Raw genomic sequence first — 21,125 nt, 5'->3', positions numbered from 1 at the left:
TGGCGAATAGGTGCATCTTTGTGGCTGTGTTGGGAGGGAAGTGGTCTTAGAGCAGGAAGTAAGTGCAATGTAGAAGGCATAGAAGGTTGGGTACTGTTGCTGGTAATCCTTAGAGGCGTTGTCTGAGAATGGGTAGAGGGGCTAAATGCCCTGATGTTGTGAAATTAGTCGGGTCGTTGGGGTGATAGATTCCTAATTGGTTGAATTCGACTTGGGGGAGTTAGTTTGTGTGTCTCAAGGCAGCAAAAAGTGGTTGTCGAGCAGTATGTAAAGGCCTTTCAGAGGAGGGGGAGAGAATAAATAATGTGGCCTTACCCCAATGGGCTGTTGCACAGGCTGTGCGGCCGATTCTCCTTTTCCTTTGATGATGATTCTCCTAGGTAAGAGAGGTAGTCGAGTTGGCTGAATGAGAGTTGGTGATTGTTGTGGTGCGGGTGGTTGGAACGTTGGTCGCGACGTCGTGTGAGCAAGGGTCCTGGTCCTGGGGCTCTCCAAGGGGCTCGCTAAGGGGCAGGCCCCTTAGGTCGCGCCCCTTTGGGCGCGCGCCGCCGCCGGCGTCACTATAGATTTAAAGGGCCTAAGTCAGCTCCTGATAGGCCGGCTGCAGTGGAGTGGGTGCGGCGACACTCACCGCCTTTTCCGGTTTCCTGTACTCTCCTGGAGCCTCGGGGCGTTTCTTTTTAATTTATTTTTCCTTTTCCCTTTTTTTTTTGTTTTTTGCTGGGTGGATTCCCTTAATCTCGCCTTCCTTTAATCTCGCCTTCCCTTAATCTCGCCTTCCCTTAATGTCGCCAAGAACCCTTTTGCTACAGAATTCATATGTTGATACTGTATACTCAAATTTTGCTGTTATGTTATCAAGCCTGTATATTTGTATACTTGATACTGCATATATGATGCGGTATATTTATATCTGCTGTTGTGTTATTAAGCTGGGCCCTGTCTACCTTTGAATTTACCTCCCAATTTAAGTTTGGAACTCATTTCCCGTAACTATGTCTGCTGTTGTATAGCTTTTTGCTACTGTATATTAAGGTCCCTTATCCTTCTTGCCTGCTGCTCTCTTTTCCGTGTATCTTCCTCCCGCACCTCCCAGTTTTATGACCCTGTTTTTTGTAACTGCTCTCTTCCTCCTTAGTCCTCCCTAGTTAATTGTAAACCGGCATGATATCTCTGATGGTCGGTCAAGAAAAAACTACAATAAATAAATAAATAATTTTCATTCCTGTAATACCACAGATTAGTCCAGGATCCTGCCCGGGTGCTACGGCCAAAAGACTGATTTCCTAACTGTTAGCTGCTGTACATAGGGAATCTATCAGAGTGATTCTATAATATTTTTGTTTTTTGTCAATTATACTTTGCTTGGGTATTGATAAATACTAGGGGTGTGCATTCGTTTGCAACAAAATAGGGAATAAAGACGATATTTCCTATTTCATTGCATTTTGGGGGTGCTGACAAAAGGAAAGGAAAACCCACAAAATTTCGTGTGCTTTATCTATTGTTTTGGGGGGGAGAAAGGTCACATAAAAAAAAAATAAAAAACCCCAAACCCACCCCAACCCTTCAAATTTAATTAATTACAAACCCCCACCATCTGCCCCCCCCCCCCCCCAAGACTTACCAAAAGTCCCTGGTGGTCCAGCAGGGGTTTCAGGAGCATTCTCCCCCTCTCGGGCCGTCAGCTTCCAGTAATCAAAATGGCGTCGGTGGCCCTTTGCCCTTACCATGTGACAGGGGCTACCGGTGCCATTGGTCGGCCCCTGTCACATGATAGGAGCAATGGATGGCCCACTCCCGGGACCCCTGCTGGACCACTAGGGACTTTCAGTAAGTGTTGGGGGATCAGGAGGGTGGGGAGATTATAGTTAAATAGGGAAGTGCGAAGCGGATTTTCCCAAAATTTCAGGAAAAATCGTTTTTCGGGGCAGCTGAAAAAAATAGGCCCAAATCGCAAGAAAACGAAATTTCCCACAGTGGGCCGATAATGAAGGCTGAACCAAAAGGTTCGGCCGAATCACATCTCTAATAAATACTGATGAGCTGCAGGTGGCACACTTGGGATACCAGTGCCTCGAAGCTTTGCTCTCTGCCTCCATCTGCTGGTGGGAGTGCATAACCCCACTGGTCTGGACTGATCTGTGGTATTACAGGAACGAAAATTAGCAGGTAGAACCAATTTTCCTTTCTCTCCTATTCTGCATCTATTTGTGGAGGGGGGGGGGGAGCTTAGTGAATCAGACCCTTAAATTAGGGCTACCTACAGGTTGTCCTCACTTTTTCAGTTTTGCATGAGCCCCTGGCTTCCCCTTCTATGTTGCTTGATGAGGTCTCTGCCTGTGATTTCTCCCTCCGTGAATGGTTTAACCAGTAATTCCCTTGTGCCCTTCCTTGGAGTAGCCCCCAAAAGCTGCTTTTGACCCAGCGCCCAGGAAATCTGCTGCCATTCCATTTCTCCTCTCCTTATGAATATCGTGATGTTGTACAAGTCAGTGCCTTACCAGAGTCAGCTCGTGTTGTTCTAAAACGTTTATTTTTAGACAGACGCATGTGCTGTTGGTTTTGACATGTATAACTTGAAAGTTCACAGTATTTTTGCTTCTATTTTTTTTCTTCAGGGTTTTGACCCACCACATCCTAGTGAAACTCGAACAATTCATGTAGCAAATCGGTTCCCGCCACATGGACATTACACACCCCAGAAATTTGCAGACAACAGAATCATATCATCCAAGGTACAGATTGCACTGTTTGTAGTGTGTCCCAGCCAGGTGTTGCTGTTAGACCACTCAAATGAACTGTAAGCTCAAACAGTGGTTTCCAAGTTCTTCCTTGCATGGCATCCATCAAATTACATATGTAAAATTATTGCAAAATTCACATCAAAATATGGCGGGGATTTTCCCAGCAAAAAATGCTAAATGTAATGTTTAAATTCTTATACGCACATATACATGTAAGCCTCCACTGTAATATTCTTAGAAAACGTTGTATATTGGGCTCATTTAGAAAAGCCAGAGGAAATGAAAAATATGAACAACCCTGTTCTTTCTGGTTCATTTGATTGCAAAACAGTGAGCTGGCAACAGATAATAAGCAATTTCTACAAAAATAGCCAAAACATAAGGCAGAGCACATTTCCCTAACTTTGAATACAGAGTCTCATTCAAAAAGGGCTCCATATTCTGTGCTTATAGAAAAAAATTCTTAAGGAAGCGCCCATAGACCCAGCTCAAAGGCCATGGGCAAAATTACTCTGTCTGCCAAGCTAGTGGGTGGCACTTTGTCTTGCATGGTACAGATCAACAGAATATACTTCCACATGTGCAAGAAGCAAAATCTTTGCCATTTAACGGATACGTCAGACTTAAATATTCTTTTTGTAAGATGGGGTTTGGAGAGGAGAGAGGCATCACTTCAGACCAGTGGCTCCTAAACTGTGAGTTGCAGAAGACTTATGTGTGCAGTCAGAATTGAAGCTCAACTAGATAGTTAATCAGGAAACTGAAAAGTAGAAAAGCAAGGTTTGTGTGTGTGTATGTGATGAGCGCCATTAGCTATGCCTTGGTTTGGACGCGTGTTTTGGACCCGCTGATCCCCTTATTGCATCAGGGGTTATGGGCACGAGTCCAACCGCTCGTTAAGCTGTGTGCTAGGCTGGGCGCACTTTATTGTATCGGCCTGTTAGGTATATACGTGCAGTAAATCGCGCCCAGCTTAACGAGTGGTTAGATGCGCATTTTGGACACACATCTATAACCCCTAATGCAATAAGGGGATTAGTGCGTCCAAACAAAAGTGTTGCTAATAACGCGCATTGCATGTAAATGCCATGTAGATGAGGCTATTAGCTATTACCCCACAATGCAAAAAATCCCCCTGTGCCCGAAGTGCACTTTTTAACCCATAAAATTTTATCTGTCTGGAGCAAGCATAAAGTCTTCCCACATGTCAAGTGCTCAACTTAAAAACAAAAAAAAATCTGCTTTTTTGTGGTTCCTTCTACTTGGTATCATCGCAGAACTAAGTAGGAAGAACCAAAGAAAGCAGCACCATGCAAAAAAAAAAGTCTTGACATTAAAAAAAAATAGAAATTTTAGGAAGCACAATATACATGCTCCGGGCCGTGTATATTGTATGTGTATATTGTGCCGGTAAAATAGCTGCTGCAGGAAAAAATGGACACTCGTAAATTGAGCATCCATTTTCCCAGGAGAAGTGATTGTGCATATGTTAGTGCATCCATATTGCATCGGCCTGATAGAGAGATAAGAGAGAGAGCAGGTAAGGTGTTATGTTCTTGAATTTAATTAGTTACATATTGCAGTAATGCTGCCTATCTCTGTAAGGGATGCAGGGGATTAGCAGCTTGATCATCCAGAATTGATGAAAAACTAGGCATGATTATATGGTTTTTTTTTCATGGCTGCATATCAAGATTTCATTCACCAGAAAAGCCAAGTCAAGCATTTTAGTGATAATTTCATAACAAAAATAAAATAGGTGGTGGTCTGTGTTGCAGGAGGGATCCAGGTTTGATTTCTCATTGGTACTGGGTGCTCGGGCCTGGGAAAAGAGGGAAGGTGGCTGCTGCTTGCGTGGTGGCCCCTACTGGCTATGCTCCGGGCCTAGGGTCACCAGAACCGCTCAGGCAGTCCCAGCTGGGGAGGGGTGGCAGAGTCTTCTGAAGTGATCAAGGGGGAAGATTTAAAGATATTAAGTAAAAAAAAAAAAAAAAAAAATTGATGGCTTTTAGAAGCTGCTGATTTAAAACTAAAAGTATGGTTGCCATTGTTGTTTTCTCACTTATGTAGTTGCTTGGTTCCTTCAGTCACTATTTTCTCCTTCAGGCTGAACACCCAATAAAAGATGCGGCCATCTGTGCCTGTGCATCCTTACAAAACTACATCCGTCAATCATACTTCCTCCACATCGCTGGAAAAGTCAGCAGATGCCTTGTACTGTGCTGTTTGCCTGTGAAATGCATCTAATCTCTTTTTTTCTTTTTTGCTTGATTTACCATGTTTTTAGATGCAAAACGTGGTAAATCAAGCCAAGTAGAATTTTTCACAGGCCCAAACGGTCCAAATTCTGAATGTTACATAGGCCACGATGACTGCAATGTTTTCATAGCAATTACCAGGGCAGGCCCACAGAATTTCCTTTGGAAAATGTGGGTCCAGCTAATGCATGGGGATTTCAAACTGAAACCCCGCTCCATCCTCTCTGGGCCTCAGCCCCATCCCTTAGCGACAGATAACAGTACCCTGCAGACGGGGAGGGCGGGATTCAGCCTCCAGCTTTATCCAGGTAAAGTCCTTTTCAAGATTGCATTCTAGAGTTTAGTGTAGATGCTGTGCGATTACAAATTAACATTTGCCACTTGTTTTTCTTCTTTCTCCTTTCAGTACACAGTATGGAATTTTGTTCCCAAAAATCTGTTTGAACAGTTCAGAAGAATAGCCAATTTCTATTTTCTTATTATCTTTCTTGTTCAGGTAAGTTTATGCTGTGAATGATTGTATACTTCTACTGCTCATAGTTGTAATGAGGGGATCCAACTTGCCGTTGCCTTTTTTCTTGGCAGCATGGAAATTAGGTGGTAGTTATTTCATGTTCACTGTCAGTATTATATGAAAGGAACAAACAGTATAATACCTCCTGAATTCTCAACAAAGGAAATTTTAGATTAAGTACAATTGTGAAGACAGTAGTTGGTTAATTTGTATGTATAGTTTCTCTTTGAACGTTTCTTTTCTGTATAATTGTCTTTATTGGCAGAATGAACACACAACAGCCAAGCAAATATGACATTGCCAGTTTTACACTGAATCCAATTCTACACCAATTGAAAAAAGTCCTCCGTGCTATAGAATATTCCCCTACCCAACCATCCCAGTTTGCCAACATCACTGTCATTCACGATTTACTAATGTTTCATAGCATGTAGTGCAAACAGACTTCCATATAATGCACAAGACATATATCAGACAGAGAACTTAATTTACATTTCTCATAGCTACAGGGATAACAGATACTAAAGCAAACATTATTCCCCAACTCTGCCAAAAACGGGCTCCATACTTGACAAAAGGTTTGTGTGGATTTCCGAGGCTGCAGCAACCATGATTTATAATCCAGCATGAGTAGGGCCACTAGTTCTGAGTGCCAGAATGCCATCGTTGGTGCCTCTGCAGAAATCCATTTCATCAAAAGGCATTTCTTAGCTATTGCTAAGCCCTTGTTAACAAACTGTAAAGTCCTAGGCCTCCCACATAAATCTATGTTCTACTCTGATTGACATGCTGATACCCTACATAGGATATTAACAGATATTAGTGCATTCATTTTGGATAATACAGCTTTCCAAAAGATAGTGGGCAGTCCCATATGCAGTGTAGAAATGTAACATTTGGAGCGGAACATTTAAGACAGTTCGCCGACTCGGTGATACCCATCTGGAAAGCTCGCATAGGAGAGACTTCCAGTCTATGCAAACCTGCAAATGCTGATCCCTCAAAGCAGCAGAGACAATACGTAAACATTGAGAGCCCTCGAAAACTTCCTGGACATGTAGGTGTTCCCCTTGGTCAGCCTACCATTTAACCACTAAAGTCTCTAGCATAGTATAATTGGCGTGTTTTTGCAAATAGTGGTATAAATGGGATAATTTATATCTCTTGTTGTGATATGTGAAAGTACGAAACCTTGGAGTGATAATTGATACGGAACTACCGGTAAGTATGAAACAACACATATCTGTAAAAGTAAGGGAAGGATACGCCAAACTTATGACTCTTAGAAGACTAAAACCACTGCTAACGCCAACAAACTTCCGATCGGTGTTACAAGCTTTAATTTTTGCAAGCACTGACTACTGTAATGCCCTTCTACTGGGTTTACCTTACACCACGATAAGACCACTCCAGATACTACAAAACATGGCTGCTAGAATTCTGACTGGTAAAAGTAAAAGAGACCATATCACCGAAACCCTAGCTGAGTTACATTGGCTACCCATTGAGCAAAGAATACAATACAAAACACTATGTACCATACATAAATTAATACATAACGAAAAAGCAGAATGGCTGAACACAGCCCTTCGCGTACACGTCCCTCACAGGAACCTGAGATCAGCAAACAAAGCACTGCTAACTATTCCTTCGGTCAAAACAACAAAACTAACACAAGTAAGGGAAAGGGCTCTATCCTTAGCAGGACCTACAATATGGAACACCATGCTGTTAGGAATCAGACTGCAAAGAGACATCAAAACATTCAGGAAACGTTTAAAAACAAAGAGCATGGAGAGTAGAATCCAGGAAAGTGTAGAATGCGGTCAGTAAGATGCCCACACACATCACCTTAATCAATATGTGTGTATTTTATTTTATTTTATATTCTCGTATCAACACCAAAAGATAAGATTTAACCATTAATTCATTTTATAGCTGACTAGCGGTACCCGGCCACGCGTTGCAGTGGCAGAGTCAGGTTCTTTACCCTCTCTTCCCCCTTCCCCTTGCTCATTTACCTCAGTCACTCATCCTCCTCCCCCTTGGTCACTCACCCCCCTTCCCTCCCCTGTCCCCACTCCAACTCTCTCCCCTCACACTCCCCTCTCCCCTCATTCTCCCTCCCCCCGCCTACTGCCTACCCTTCAGATCAGAAAACCTTTATCTTTCTATTTCTGTGGAAACCCCCAATCCCAACCCTTTAAATCAAATAATCCCAAACCCTCCTGCCCCCTCCCAAGACCTGGGAAATTAAAATTGTTGGTGCTACATGTGGTCTGTCTCTGGGCGTCTGTGCGCGTTATGTAGCCAAATAGGGGAGTGCCTAACCAAATTGGCACTTCCAAATTTGTTTTGTGGTCTGGGGAGGGCTATTTTGGTGCGTTCCTGAGATCGTGCAAGTTTAGTGTATGTATTTGTGTGTGAACCTCCCCTTTCCCCCAAAAAAACAACCCTATGAGAAAAGTTCTCTTAAACTAACCACCCCACACTCTCCTGCCCCCCCCCCAGCCCTGCGAAAAACAGTAGCCCACCCCCCTGCCCCCCCAGAGTTGCTGAATGAATGAAACCTGCCCCCCCTCGTGACCCCTCCCCAAGATGTTCGCAATAAATTCATTACCACCCCCCCACCCTCCAGACCCCCCGAGACCTGATAAAAATGTCAGTCGGTGGAGCGGGCGTTCAGGAGCGGTCTGGGAGCGATGTATTGGCATTGGTCCGTCGGCTGCGAGCACTGAAATGGGTTCAGATGGCCCTTTGCCCTTACTATGTCAGTGGGGTGGAGCAATGGCAGCGGTAGATCCTCTGACATAGTAAGGGCAAAGGTCCGCCGGCTGCCAGTCCTGAAAATGGCGCGAGTGGCCCTTGCCCTTACTATGTCACATGGGCTACTGCCGCCATTGGTGTCCCCGAGTGGCATAGTAAGGGAAAGGGCCGTCGGCGCCATGTTGATTGCTGGCAGCCGACGGCCGTAGTGCAGGAGATGTGTCCTGGACCGGTCCTGGCCCCCTGCTGGAGCCTCCTGGACTTCTGTCAGGTTTTGTGTGTGTTGTGAGGGCCTGGGAAGTAAATAAATTTGGCATGTGTGTGGGGTGTGTGAGGAGGGTGGTTTTGTGTGTGTTGGGAGGCTGTGGGAAGTAAATCAATTTGGCATGTGTGTGTGGGGGGCGTGAGGAGGGTGGTGGGTGTATTTTATCTGTAAAGGAAATAGTTATCTTCCGGTGAAAAAAGTGCGCGAATGTGTTAAAATGGAAGTGAAACGTGGACCTGGACTGGCGAAATGATTAGTGTAGCGTATGTTAGTGTAAGGTGTAACAGATGGCACTTACGTCCAGCAGATGTCGCTGTTTTCTCAAAAAAATTTTTAAACCTATTTTACCTGTCACAGGTGTGACATATCTGTAATGTAAGTACAGAAGAACCTTCCTGAATGCGAAATGAAGGTTGTGTCCAAATTTGAAAGCAATCGGTTCAGTGGTTTCTGAGATTAGTGATTTTGTCCAAACTATTTAACATTTTTATTTATATAGATAAAGATAGAAATGGACACGTTTTATCACACCCAACAATTAGTATTTATTATGAAACTATGTTACCGAACCTTGATGGCACCTGTTTAAGTTGATTTAATTTAATGCATTTAGTAACATTAAGTTATGTGCCTTATTGTGAACCGTTGAGACGGCACCTTGCTTAATGACTTTATAGAAAAGAATTTAAATAAATAAAAATAAATAAATAAATATGCACAGCAATATTTGAAAAGCATTAGAAGTAAAAGATACCCTGAAGAGGGCAAGACCGAACTTCTATAACTCCACAACTGTTTATAAGCTAAAAAATCCCGATATTGAAAACCCAATGACTTTTGACGTCTCGGTCATGCAATATGCCCCTTTGAGTATCAATAAAAAAAACCTCAAGGTAATCATATCCTTTCGCTTGAGATTGTGGAAACAGAGTGTTGGCCTAGCGTAAAATCAGGGTTTCCACAAATAGGTAACCACAGAGAGAACGCCCATGACAACCCTAAATGCTGTCGCAGTCCTCTCCACGCCTGATGCGTACTGTGCACCAACGCACATGAGGAGATAACTTCTCTGCACGTGTGTGTAATATAAATCGCAAATCTACAGGATGCATAATTAAGCGCTGTAATCCGGTATCAGCATAAACACTAGAATCCGCAGTCCAGTCTCCTAAGGCCCTCCTCATGCAGCCCAGATTGTAATGTCTGATATTAGGAAAGCCCTAACCACCATTAGTAATAGGAACTGTAAGTTTGGAAATAGCTATGTGTGCCCATTTCCTCTCGCCAAATAAAAGCGGAACATATTCTCTGTAAATTCAATCTTCGTCAATGTAATTGGTAGCATTTGTAGGCCATACAGTAGTTTGGGAAGCAACATCATTTTGATTAAGGAAATTCTACCAAGTATATTTAATGGCAAAGTCATCCAATTTTGTGCCTTAGTTTTAAAGGCAGATACAATCAGAGTAACAGTACTCTCATACCATTTCCACAAATCTCTATGAATATAAATCCCCAGGTATTTTAATTGAGACCGAGCTCACTGGAGGGGAAATTTGGTCCAGGATTCTTCTAGCCCATCTACCAATGCCTGAGATTTATCAGTATTAATCTTAAAACCAGAGAACTCACCATACTGATTTAAATTGCTTAATATTTCCTGCAGGTGGCGCTTAGCTTCAGATAAAAAAAAAAAAGCAGTATATCATCCACAGATAGGAAGAGTGCTGGAAGCTTGTTGCACCTAATCAGGTCAACCTGCTGCAGATAAACCATTAGCACTTGAGTTAATGGTTTGAGAGATATGATAAAGAGAAGAGGGGACAGAGGACATCCTTGTCTAGTGCCTCTAATTTAAACTAAAAGGGGGTGATATGTATCCATTAATACGTACACTAGCCATGGGATTACTCTAGTACTTTAATTGCTCGTTGAATAAACCCCTTAAAACCCATCTTGTTTAGTAGACTATCTAAAAAGGACAAGTCAACCCTATCACATACTTTTTCTGCATCGAACCCGATTAGTTCTGGATCCTCCACTCCCCCAGTCACACGCAGGGTTTGTAATACCGCTAGATGTTCATACTAAATTTTCTACCCTTAACAAAACCTGCTTGGTCCACATAAATTACGTCTGGTAACACTAATTTTAAACGATTAGCTAAAATGTTTGCAGATAATTTAATATCGATGTTCAACAAAAATATAGGTAATCACACAGCATCTACATTAAACTACTGCCGAATAATCTTGAAACAGCAGTATCTTGTGGCCTTGAAAGTCCAGCAGCCATTTCTTATTAAATTGGTGCAGTATTTCTGCATTATGGGCAAAGTTCACAATCTGGGCTATAACAACCCTCTGCTTCGGTAGGTTGTCTCGACGCGGCCCCAATCTATGCTCTCTCTCCACTTGCAGTTGGCCTTGCAAGCCGATAAGTCCAACGCCCCTGGTAGCCATTTTTCCAGCATGTCTTCCAAAGCGGCATCTGGGAGGGATTCAGGCAAACCAACAAGGGGAATATTATTACACCTGGATCTATTCTCTAAATCTTCCAATTTGTTCTCCTCCTCTTTCATAGATTTTTCCAGGTTAGTAATTTTTAATCTGCAGCACGTTGACCTCTTCTTCGTTACAGCTCATATGGGCCTCTGCCATATCCATGTAATTGTTGAACGCCTCGAGGGAATCTTGAATATTCTACATCTGATTAGTTAACTTATCTAAATTTTGATCCAGCTTTTGGTCAAGTGTGTAGATCTCGACATCCATTATAGTGGAGATCATATGCTCGCTAAAGCCGCTCGTCCCCCCCCCTCACCACGCACTTCCACCATTTTGGGTCCTTGCTGCTTATTCTTTTCAGTGGCTTTTCTCACAACTTTAGTCGACATGGCCATCAAAGGTATAATCCTGCGCAAGTGCATCCCTGAAGCTTGCCCAGGGATCAGAAACAAAGCAGCGTGGGGCCTTGGGAAAAAGGGAAATAAAAGTTCATTAAGGAAGCAGTACCCAGAGCTGTACAGACTCACATCTGTGTCGCTTCACCATGTCACGTGATCCCCCACCCCCCCTCTCTTTGAATTTTTGTATGTTTAAAATTTTGAAGCTGTAGTAGTATTTTGAAAACAAAGATACAATTTTACGGTAGCAGCAAGAATTAGTTTATTTTGTGAGAGTTGCAATGAGTTGTAGCTCATCTTTCCTAATAGAGCAGGAGGTGGTTTACAATATAACGCCCATGCAATTTTATCAAATATATAAACAAAACAAAATTACTTAACACTATGTAACATAAACCCAATAATAAACCATAACAAATAATGCTATACACACACTCACAGTAAAACATCAACACCAACCTAATCAATCCTAACACTCCCTAATAACATATTAATCCTAAAACCACAATTTAAATCATACATCTAAAATAACACAACATAAACCCCACCCAGTCATCTCGAACAATACAGTAACTTGTCACAAAGAGAAATTTCCAGTGGCAACTGATTCCAGAACTGCAGCAGTAAATATCTGGTCTCCTAACCTCGCTGATTTTAAAGGTGAACCCACAAAAATTCTCGCTCCTGAATGCAAAGAATGAGCTGGGACATATGGTAGAAGCCTACTGTAAATAACTTGGACCTATCTCATGTAGTGCTTGGACTAGTGCTGATGGCATATGCCATCTGCAGCTAGAGCTGACCAGTAAATGTGCTGCCGCATTCTGTACCACCAGGAGTCAAGTAATCCGTTTTTTTTTTCCAACTCCGTATACAGCACAGTACAATAACCCAACCTAGCAGGGACTGTGGCATGCACCTCACAGGCAAAATCTATTCGGTTCAGTAACGGATGTAATTGTCACAGTTATTGCGGTTGATTTAAAGCAACTCCTTGCTACTGAGGAAATTTCTGGGCCTAAAAATAACTCAGTCATTTATAACACTTAAACTCTGAACCTGGTCCTTAACAGCAATAACCACATAGTCTGCTGTTCCTGTTCATACCCAGATCAGACCAGAGAAGTGGGGTTTGCAGGCAAAGAATAAACACTTTTCAAGCACGGCTACATAACTGAGAGTGCCACCTGCATTCCCTAAGTATTTCTCTATCTCCAGCAGATGGTAGACGTACAAATCTGCAGTCTGAGAGAGATTAAAAAATAAAAAATTTAGAAGAGATTGAAGAGGTCCCTAAGATGTTAGGCATGTTTGTGGGCCATCCTTCAGGTGGAGCCAGGCGAGGGGAGTGGGGGTTGGTGATCCCTGGCTGTCTCAGTCCATGTCATCCAGAGGGTCTGAAAGCCAGGAATCCTGGCTTCCTCATTCCCTTTGAAGCTGCCTCTCCTTCTACACTGGTCAAAACAGGGAAGTATGCCTTTTTTTTCTGGGGATACCTTTTAAGGTTGCTTCTCCTTTAAAAAAAAAAGAAGCCGGCTGGGTGGTGCTTGGGTGTTGCGGCTTGCAGGAGGGAGAAGGATTGCAGAGTCCCTGATGGTGTCGGAGGAATGGGGTTTTCAGTGGCAGGGACTTGGGCCCATTGTGTGAGGTCTGTGCAGCATGGCTGAAGTGCGACTGCGCCAAGTGGTTGAGGCAATGGCACAGACTGTGGCACGTGACAGCCTGTAGGGCCTGTGGATCACATCAGGGCGCTTCAATTTGGCAGTGCTGTGCATGGGCTGTGCCTAGGGGGGAGGGATCCTCCAGTGAGGCAGGCGGATCCAGTGCCAGAGACTCCTGGGGTGGGGGGGGGGGGGGGTTTGCAGACACCATGGTTTCTTATGAGGCATGTGACAGAAGGCAAACTGCTAGGGAACCCAGGGATTCCCCTCCTCTGTCTCCCATCAGCCTGGATAATTCTGGGGATTTTTGCATAAAGCTTATTTGGCAGGGAAGGGGGAAACGGCCCCTGGCATGGTGGTCACAGTGTCCCCCAAAGAGGCCTAGAGTAGCTGCAGCAGAGGGGTTGGGGAGTCTCTTGCATTGCTTGGGTTTTGGGGGGGGGGGGGGCGCCTCTGGAGATTGACAGTGGTCACAGACCTTGGGAGTACTTGGATAACCCACTAGATTCGAGGGGGAGGGGGGTGATCCCGCAGATGCCTGGGGATGATCTTGCAGATAGGGGTCGATTTTTAAAGCAGCACGCACCCATCCATGTGCATGCACATGCTATAAAATCTGATGACAGCGTGCACATGTGTGCCAGATTTTAAAAACTGTGCGCGCATGGGACAAGGTCCGGTCTTCTTGGATCGGGAGGATCGCTTTTGTCTCGTAGCTTGACTTTTGAGAGGTGCCGTTTGCAATTGAAGGGATACCCCAAGTCTGTTTCCACTTTGCTTCAGGCTAGAAGACTGTCCACGTCCATTGGCTTATGTCTGGGTGTGGAGAGCATTTGAATCCTGGTGTATTGTTCAAGGGTTAGATCCTTTGCGAGTGGATATTCCACACATCTTGGCTTTTTTGCAGCAGGGCTTGTCTAAAGGGCTGGCCTATATTTTGCTTCGCGTTCAAGTGGTGGCTTCAAAGGAAAGCTGCAGAGGAAAACCGTGGTGCATTTTCTAAAGGGGGTCAAACATTTGAGACCTCCAGTGCACAGATTTGTCCAGCATGGACCTTGAATTTGATTCAGCGAGTGCGCTGTGAAGAGCCTTTTGAGCCGATGTGGAGAGCGATCCTGAAGGATCTTACCTTGAAAGCAGTCTTCCTGGTGGCAATTTGTTCAGCCAAGTGGATATCTGAGCTGCAAGCTTTGTCTTGGCTGGAGTCATTTCTTTAACCAGACTGTGGAGCTTCCAGCCTTTCCATGCTGGGCTTTGTAGACGTCATAGTCTAGGGAGCTTCACTTGTTGTCACTTTAGTTGTTCGGATCATCTGTTTGTCTTGTTTGGTGGGGTAAAGAAAGAAAGCAAAGTGTCTAAGGCTACAATTGCTCAGTGGTTAAAGGAAGCTATTTTCTCGGCCTATCTTTGTAAGGGCTGGAAGGTAGACGCATTCCACTAGAGCGGAATGTCAGTTGGTATCTCCTCAGGAAGTCTGTAGGGCAGCAACATGGTCTTCCCTTCACGCTTTTATCTGGCATTACCGACTGGATGTTTGGGCGCCGAACGAGACTACTTTTGGTGAGAGTGTATTGCAAGTGGGTTTTTTGGGTCCACGCCCAGTGTAGGGGAGCTTGGGTACATCCCACTTGTCGGGACTGATCTGGGTATGAACAGGAAACGAAAATTGGCTTTTACTTGCTAATTTTTGTGCCTATAATACCATAGATCAGCCTAGAAGCCCGTCCCCCTGTTGTTGAAAGACCGTTATGGAATCAGGCTGAAATTTCTGTGTGTATATATTCAGAACGTAGAGTTAGAAGGTTTTTTGGTTCCTTTGATGAGGGAGCTCCAGTATAGGAAGATTCCAACCCTGGGTTCTCTGTTCGCCCTGCTTAGGGTAAATTGGTGTTTTCAATCTACTTGGCTTGGGAACAGGTCAATACTGATGGACTGCAGGTAGCACTCTTGATTATGTAGCAATACCTGAAAAGTTTTTATTATCTGCCTCCATCTGCTGGTAGGGATGCAAAACTCACTTGTCTGGGCTGATCTGTGGTATTACAGGAAAGAAAATTAGCAAGTAAGAACCAATTTTCCTTTACTCCTGGCCCTGCATCTCTAGGATGACTCCTTCAAACCCAAAGTACTTCAGTCTTTGAGAAGTTTTAGTGTATTTGTTTGCATTCACAAGGAAATAGGGGCTACACAAACATTCACAATTCCTAGGTATACGTTACAATTTTTGCCTAGTGGGATATAAAGCCGTACGTCTTATTCAAAACAACTGATAGACTAGGCCAAACCCAGAAATGAGCTTTGTTTAGGGTTGTAAATATACATTGCGAAAGCGATGACCCCTGTGGAGCGACCCAGGGAAATCTGACCCCGTCGTTAATTTAATGGGGTGTAGAGGAGTGGAATTTCCAGGACACCCACCAGAAAAAAAAGTCTCATTACTGTAACCTGTAGGCATCCAATAAAATATTTGCGCTGTGGTGGTGGATTTATTTGTTTGGATGTAAGAATAGCCAGAAGATCATTTTTACAGTGGCAGTTTGCATCACTAGGCCTTTGTCTCTCTCCATATCATGTTTCAAAACTGCTACCTATACATTTACATGTCACTACTGTATCCTGGGGTTTGCACACCTTTACTTTTTGGACTGCAAGATCAAGAAATGAAACTTGTAATAATAATGTGTTTATATATTTCTTTTAGCTTATGATTGATACACCTACAAGTCCTGTGACAAGTGGACTCCCATTATTCTTTGTAATAACAGTAACCGCCATAAAACAGGTATGAAATGCATAAAGCATGTATTGTTTACTAAGGAAATGCAAACGTTTCACAGCGCTTTGCACAGTTTGTTCCAGTGATGTTTAACTTCCAGGATTTACTGGGAACAGCAAGTAGCTTGAAACTTTGATAGAATTATATGCAAAGAGCAGTAATTTGTTATCGAATGTGACCAGTTTCAAGGACTGGCTTAGCAAGTGCCTACTCGTTTTGCAGTGATTACATTTGCTGTTCTGTAACTTGGGTTGTGTAGTAACTGTTGTGTTTGTGTAGTTCTAGTGAATGGCACGATAGAAAAGTAATATCCAAAAATGTTTCATGGAGAGCGTTCTGGATGCACGGACACAGCCTTCTGGAGGAAGTAGTGGAAGCAATAATGGTCCCAGAAGTTTAAAAGAGGATGAGATCAGCACATGTGTGAAGGAAGTCTGAGATCAGCTGAAGTTCAGGGAATACAACAGGAAGTAATTTAGGAAAACTTGGATGGCCCTGATTAACACTTGTTAACCCACATTTGTTGGATAAAACCACATTTGAGAAAGCTAACAAGTTCAAGTCACTTGTTTTTAACATAGAACATGACAGCAGGTAAAGGTCATATACCCATCCAGCCTGCCCAACCACACCTCCTGCTCAGCTTTGTGGTCCCTTCCGCTCTCTCCGAGACTGACCAGTGGGAGAATCGATCGGGGAAACCAAGAAGTCCCTCTCTCTCTCTCTCCCTCCTGCATGTAGTATCAGAATTAGAGAGGTTTGGATCCAAAGTGATTTGTATGCTAGTCGCCAATTCCAAACCAAGAAGTATTTTTATTTTTTTTTAGCTATGGAGCATGATTGACTGAATTTCCAGGGTTTTTTTTTTTTTTGGTTTTTTTTGCTTAGACTTGATTATCACAAGCTAAATGTTACTCAGACTTGTGGTTACCCTTGGAACCTGGAGGCTTGCAACCAAACGACACCCCCGCCCCCTCCCTCTCTGCCCAGTAGTTGTAATACATAGCCTCATGAAGAAAATGAGGCAGATTTATTGAAGTCTGACCACTGCAAAGCGTGTTCCTGGTTCAGCAAGGCAAATGTGGGTACTTTTTATTCACATAGGGCCGTATTTTTAAACATACGCGCACAAAAGCACACACAATTTTATAACATGCGTGCGCAGCCGTGTGCATGTTATAAAATCCAGGGTTGGCGCGCAAGGGGGTGCACACGAGTGCACCTTGCGCGCGCCGAGCCCTAGGGGAGCCCCGATGGCTTTCCCAGTTCCTTCCGAAGCCGCTCCGAAATCAGAGCGGCCTCGGAGTGAACTTTCCTTCGGCCCATCCCCCCCCCCCCCTACCTTTTTTTTTTGTAAGTTACGCCTGCCGGCCGGCTGCCAACACACAATCCCCCAGCACAGCCATTGTGCCGGAGGCCTCAGTCCCAGCCCTGGGCATCCTGAGGATTTACACGCGTAACCCTTTTAAAATCCGCCCCTTATTGAGATAGTTTATTGTAAATGTCACAGTAGCAAAGCAAATTGTTGCTCTGTTAGAGGGGATCAATGTCCAAATAAGCAGCTTGAATTTCTGAATTAATTCACGTGCAAACAAAACCAGAAAAAGAAACCCTCACCTGCTTGAGTAATGTCCTCCAGATTGTGTAGAGAATTCTAGGAGCAGACATAAAATTTTGCCCAATGCTCATTGCTGGATGTAAATAATCTTGCACCTTCAACACTTTCATATAATCGTAATGCAAGGACATCTTGTTTCTGTAGCATCCTGTGCCCTTACTGATAGAGTTTATCCTGTGATGCTTAGAAGATGTACAAAGTTTATCTCTTAAGACTGTTAAGATTGTTAACGCCAAGATATGTATGAATAGATGTAAAGAGGCCAGACTGCGAGGTGTTTAAATAGCTTCACTTCTGGGCTCTGTCTCTTCCAATCCCAGCATTTCTAATAGGATAAACTCCAGGACAGAACTGGAGCTGTTAACTCCACTGCTATAGCTCATCCTTTTTTTTTTTTTTTTTTAAAGGGTTTCTCCCATTTTGTACCTCAGCTGCTGTCTGAGGTTTTCCCTTTCTAAAGAAAAAAAAAAGTATTTTTTGTTATAACATTGATGGTACTTTAGAATTTTAGATTTTTTTGTCTAAATATTAAAGAAAAAAAGGAAAAAAAATATATTTCTATTTAAAAATATCTAATTACACCATTGTGCTGCATGTTTCTGTGTAGATTTCACTTAAACACAACTAAGGACTTACAGAATCACATTTGCACTATTATGATTTTGTGGTGTAAAAAGTGGCAGAATGTAGGAAAAATGTAGTTGCTTTCACCAAACAAACTTTACATTAACTGCTTACTGTTCAGTTCTTGCTATGAGATCAAAGATGAGCAATAAATGATGCTGTACTGCTAAATATATATTCCTCGCAGGACCTCATTCTGACTTGTGCATTTTTTATCCAAGTAAAAGTTACTGAAACCAGACTTATGAAGGAACTTCATTTAAAAATTCATATATTCAGCAGCCTCCTTCAAAAGCATTTGGTGTGGGCTACAATATTTAACGCCCATTATTAAAATAGATGGCAGATGAAATTTAATGTGGACAAGTGCAAGGTGATGCATATGGGGAAAAATAATCCTTGCTGTAGTTAACGCAATGTTAGGGTCCATATTGGGAGTTACCACCCAGGAAAAAGATCTGAGCATCATAGTGGATAATACATTTGAAATTGTCAGCTCAGTGTCAAAAAAGCAAACAGAATGTTAGGAATTATTAGGAAGGGAATGGCAAATAAAATGGAAAATGTCATAATGCCTCTGTATCGCTCCATGGTGAGACCGCACCTTGAAATACTGCATGCAATTCTGGTCGCTGCATCTCACAAAAGATATAGTTGCACTGGAGAAAGTGCAGAGAAGAGCGACCAAAATAAACAGCATGGAATGGCTGCCCTATGAGGTAAGGCTAAGGAAGTTAGGTCTGTTCAGTTTGGAGAAGAGACGACTGAGGGGGATATGATAGAATTGTACAAAATCATGGAAGGACTTGAACGGGTAAATGTGAAAGTTATTTACACTTTCGGATAATACAAGGTCTAGGAGGCACTCCATGAAGTTAGCAAGTAGCATATTTGAAACAAATGGGAGAAAATTATTTTTCACTCAACGCACAAGCTCTGGAATTCATTGCCAGAGGATGTGGGTTTAAAAAAAGTTTGGAAAAGGTCCTGGAGGAGAAGTCCATAAACTGCTATTAATCAATAGGGAATAGCCACTGCTTGTCGCCCACATTAGTAGCATGGGATCTATTTAATATTTGGGTACTTGCCAGGTACTTGTAGCCTGGATTGGCCACTGTTGGAAATAGGATGCTGGGCTTGATGGACCCTCGGTCTAACCCAGTATGGCAGTACTTGTGCTCTTATGTAACTCAGCTTACACATACCTGTGCTGAAGATCCCACAGCCTGTTGGATTTTTCAGGATACCCACAACGAATATGCTTGAGATAAATTTGCATATACTCAATCTGCATATTCGTTGTGGGTATCCTGAAAATCCCAACTGGTTGTGGGGTTTCTCAGCACAAGTGTGTGAAGCCCTTGCTTCATCTTTCTGTGCATGTCCCCTCAGGGCTATGAAGACTGGTTACGGCATAAAGCCGACAACGAAGTAAATGGAGCACCAGTGTATGTCGTTCGAAGTGGCGGCCTTGTCAAAACAAGATCAAAAAACATTCGGGTAGGTGTGGAATTGCAAACTTCAGAACTCTGAGGAGGGGGGGTTTATTATATTTTGTTCACTTTTGTTGTGGCAGGAAGAATATTTTACTCCATTTGCTTCCACTGTTTAACATTTGTTGAAAAACGCACAGCAGATTTCTCTGCTTATTGAGATTGTATCAAGGTTCAACAGATTTAACCCTCATATCACCGAATATTAAGTTGTCTCATTGTGGTATCATGGAGTAATTAGTTACCGCACAATTTTCTGCCCAGAATAACAAGCAGATTTTCATCCACAGAAAGAAATCTCTTTAGGGCAGCTGTCTGATTTGTGGGGATATTGTACATAGGTGTGCCATTGATAGCATTAATAATCTCTGAGTTACATTGGTGGAAGTGTAGGAAAGCCCAATAGGAATCTTTTGCCATTCTGAGAAAAAAAGCAGTTTTTCCATTCGTAGTGAGAAAACTGTCCAGGACAAATTACTGATTTTAGGGGTTAGAGTATCCTGAGATGTCAGTAACAACGTCCTACAAGGGCAAACAAATCAAAATTATAATCTTAGAATTACATCACAAAATGTGAAGTAATGTTGTGAAGCTCTCCCTAGGATTCAGTGTACTTTTTCTTCTCTTTGGGGTGGCGGTGGTTACAGAGCAATTTTTTATCCACAGACAAAAAACTTTTTTTTTTTAACTGGCTAAAGTATGGGGATCTTGCACAATAGGGTGGCAGTGGCAATGCTTGCAAAGGACAACATTATAGAAGTAATAACCTTGGCATGATAGCTCTGGGGTAACTTGTTACTCCGGCAGTTTTTTGTCCATTAACAACTGGCCAATTCTTAATGGCCAAATATTTGAGAAATTCTGCAAGGGGGGGATACCCATGATAATGTCCTAAATGTTCAAAATTTTAGGAGTGTGAACTTTAGAATTAATCACAAAGCTAGATAACTAGTTACCCCAAGATCCCATATGAGGCTTAATTAGTTGTGAATGATTGCATCATGTTTTGCTGAAAACATTTGGCTGTAATTTGTGTTAATAAAGATTGCAAACCGTAATTAAGGATTTGATGCTCATGTACTCAAAAGCTCTGATCAAGTGATTTTTTTTTTTTTAATACCTTCCCTTAACATTCTCAGGTGGGTGACATTGTCAGAGTAGCCAAAGATGAAACATTCCCTGCTGATTTGGTGCTGCTGTCTTCAGATAGAGCGGATGGCTCGTGTCACATTACAACAGCTAGCTTGGATGGGGAAACAAATCTCAAGGTTGGTAGACTCCCTAGTTTGTTCTCTGGTTACTTTGTGGAGCTTCTGTTCCATTGAATGGGCGAAGAGCCCTGGTGAAACAGACCTGGTGGTGTTAGAGCAGCCCACATTGTGCTGATTGCTGTACGGGTGGGTCTGGAGGGAAGGGATCTTTCTCCGAGCAGAGTCACCACCAGTGTAGAAAGGGGCCGATCCAATTTAGGAGAACAGAGCCCTTGATCTGTTCCCTT

At 43.0% G+C, this 21,125-nt stretch overlaps 1 protein-coding gene across 4 annotated transcripts in view; it reads left to right on the top strand.

The window, feature by feature from the left end:
* ATP11B (ATPase phospholipid transporting 11B (putative)) overlaps nt 1-21,125 on the top strand; it is a 293,818-nt gene that overhangs the window by 46,681 nt on the left and 226,012 nt on the right. For all 4 annotated transcript variants that reach the window (XM_029616746.1, XM_029616747.1, XM_029616745.1 and 1 more), the window contains exons 2-6: nt 2,622-2,738; nt 5,412-5,501; nt 15,818-15,898; nt 19,527-19,634; nt 20,767-20,895. In XM_029616746.1, coding sequence (XP_029472606.1) covers nt 2,622-2,738; nt 5,412-5,501; nt 15,818-15,898; nt 19,527-19,634; nt 20,767-20,895 — 525 coding nt within the window. The remainder of the gene's footprint in view (nt 1-2,621; nt 2,739-5,411; nt 5,502-15,817; nt 15,899-19,526; nt 19,635-20,766; nt 20,896-21,125) is intronic.

The sequence above is a fragment of the Rhinatrema bivittatum genome, chromosome 9, assembly GCF_901001135.1.
Source record: "Rhinatrema bivittatum chromosome 9, aRhiBiv1.1, whole genome shotgun sequence".
Taxonomy (NCBI): domain Eukaryota; kingdom Metazoa; phylum Chordata; class Amphibia; order Gymnophiona; family Rhinatrematidae; genus Rhinatrema; species Rhinatrema bivittatum.
This window is presented reverse-complemented; position numbering and strand designations above follow the sequence as displayed.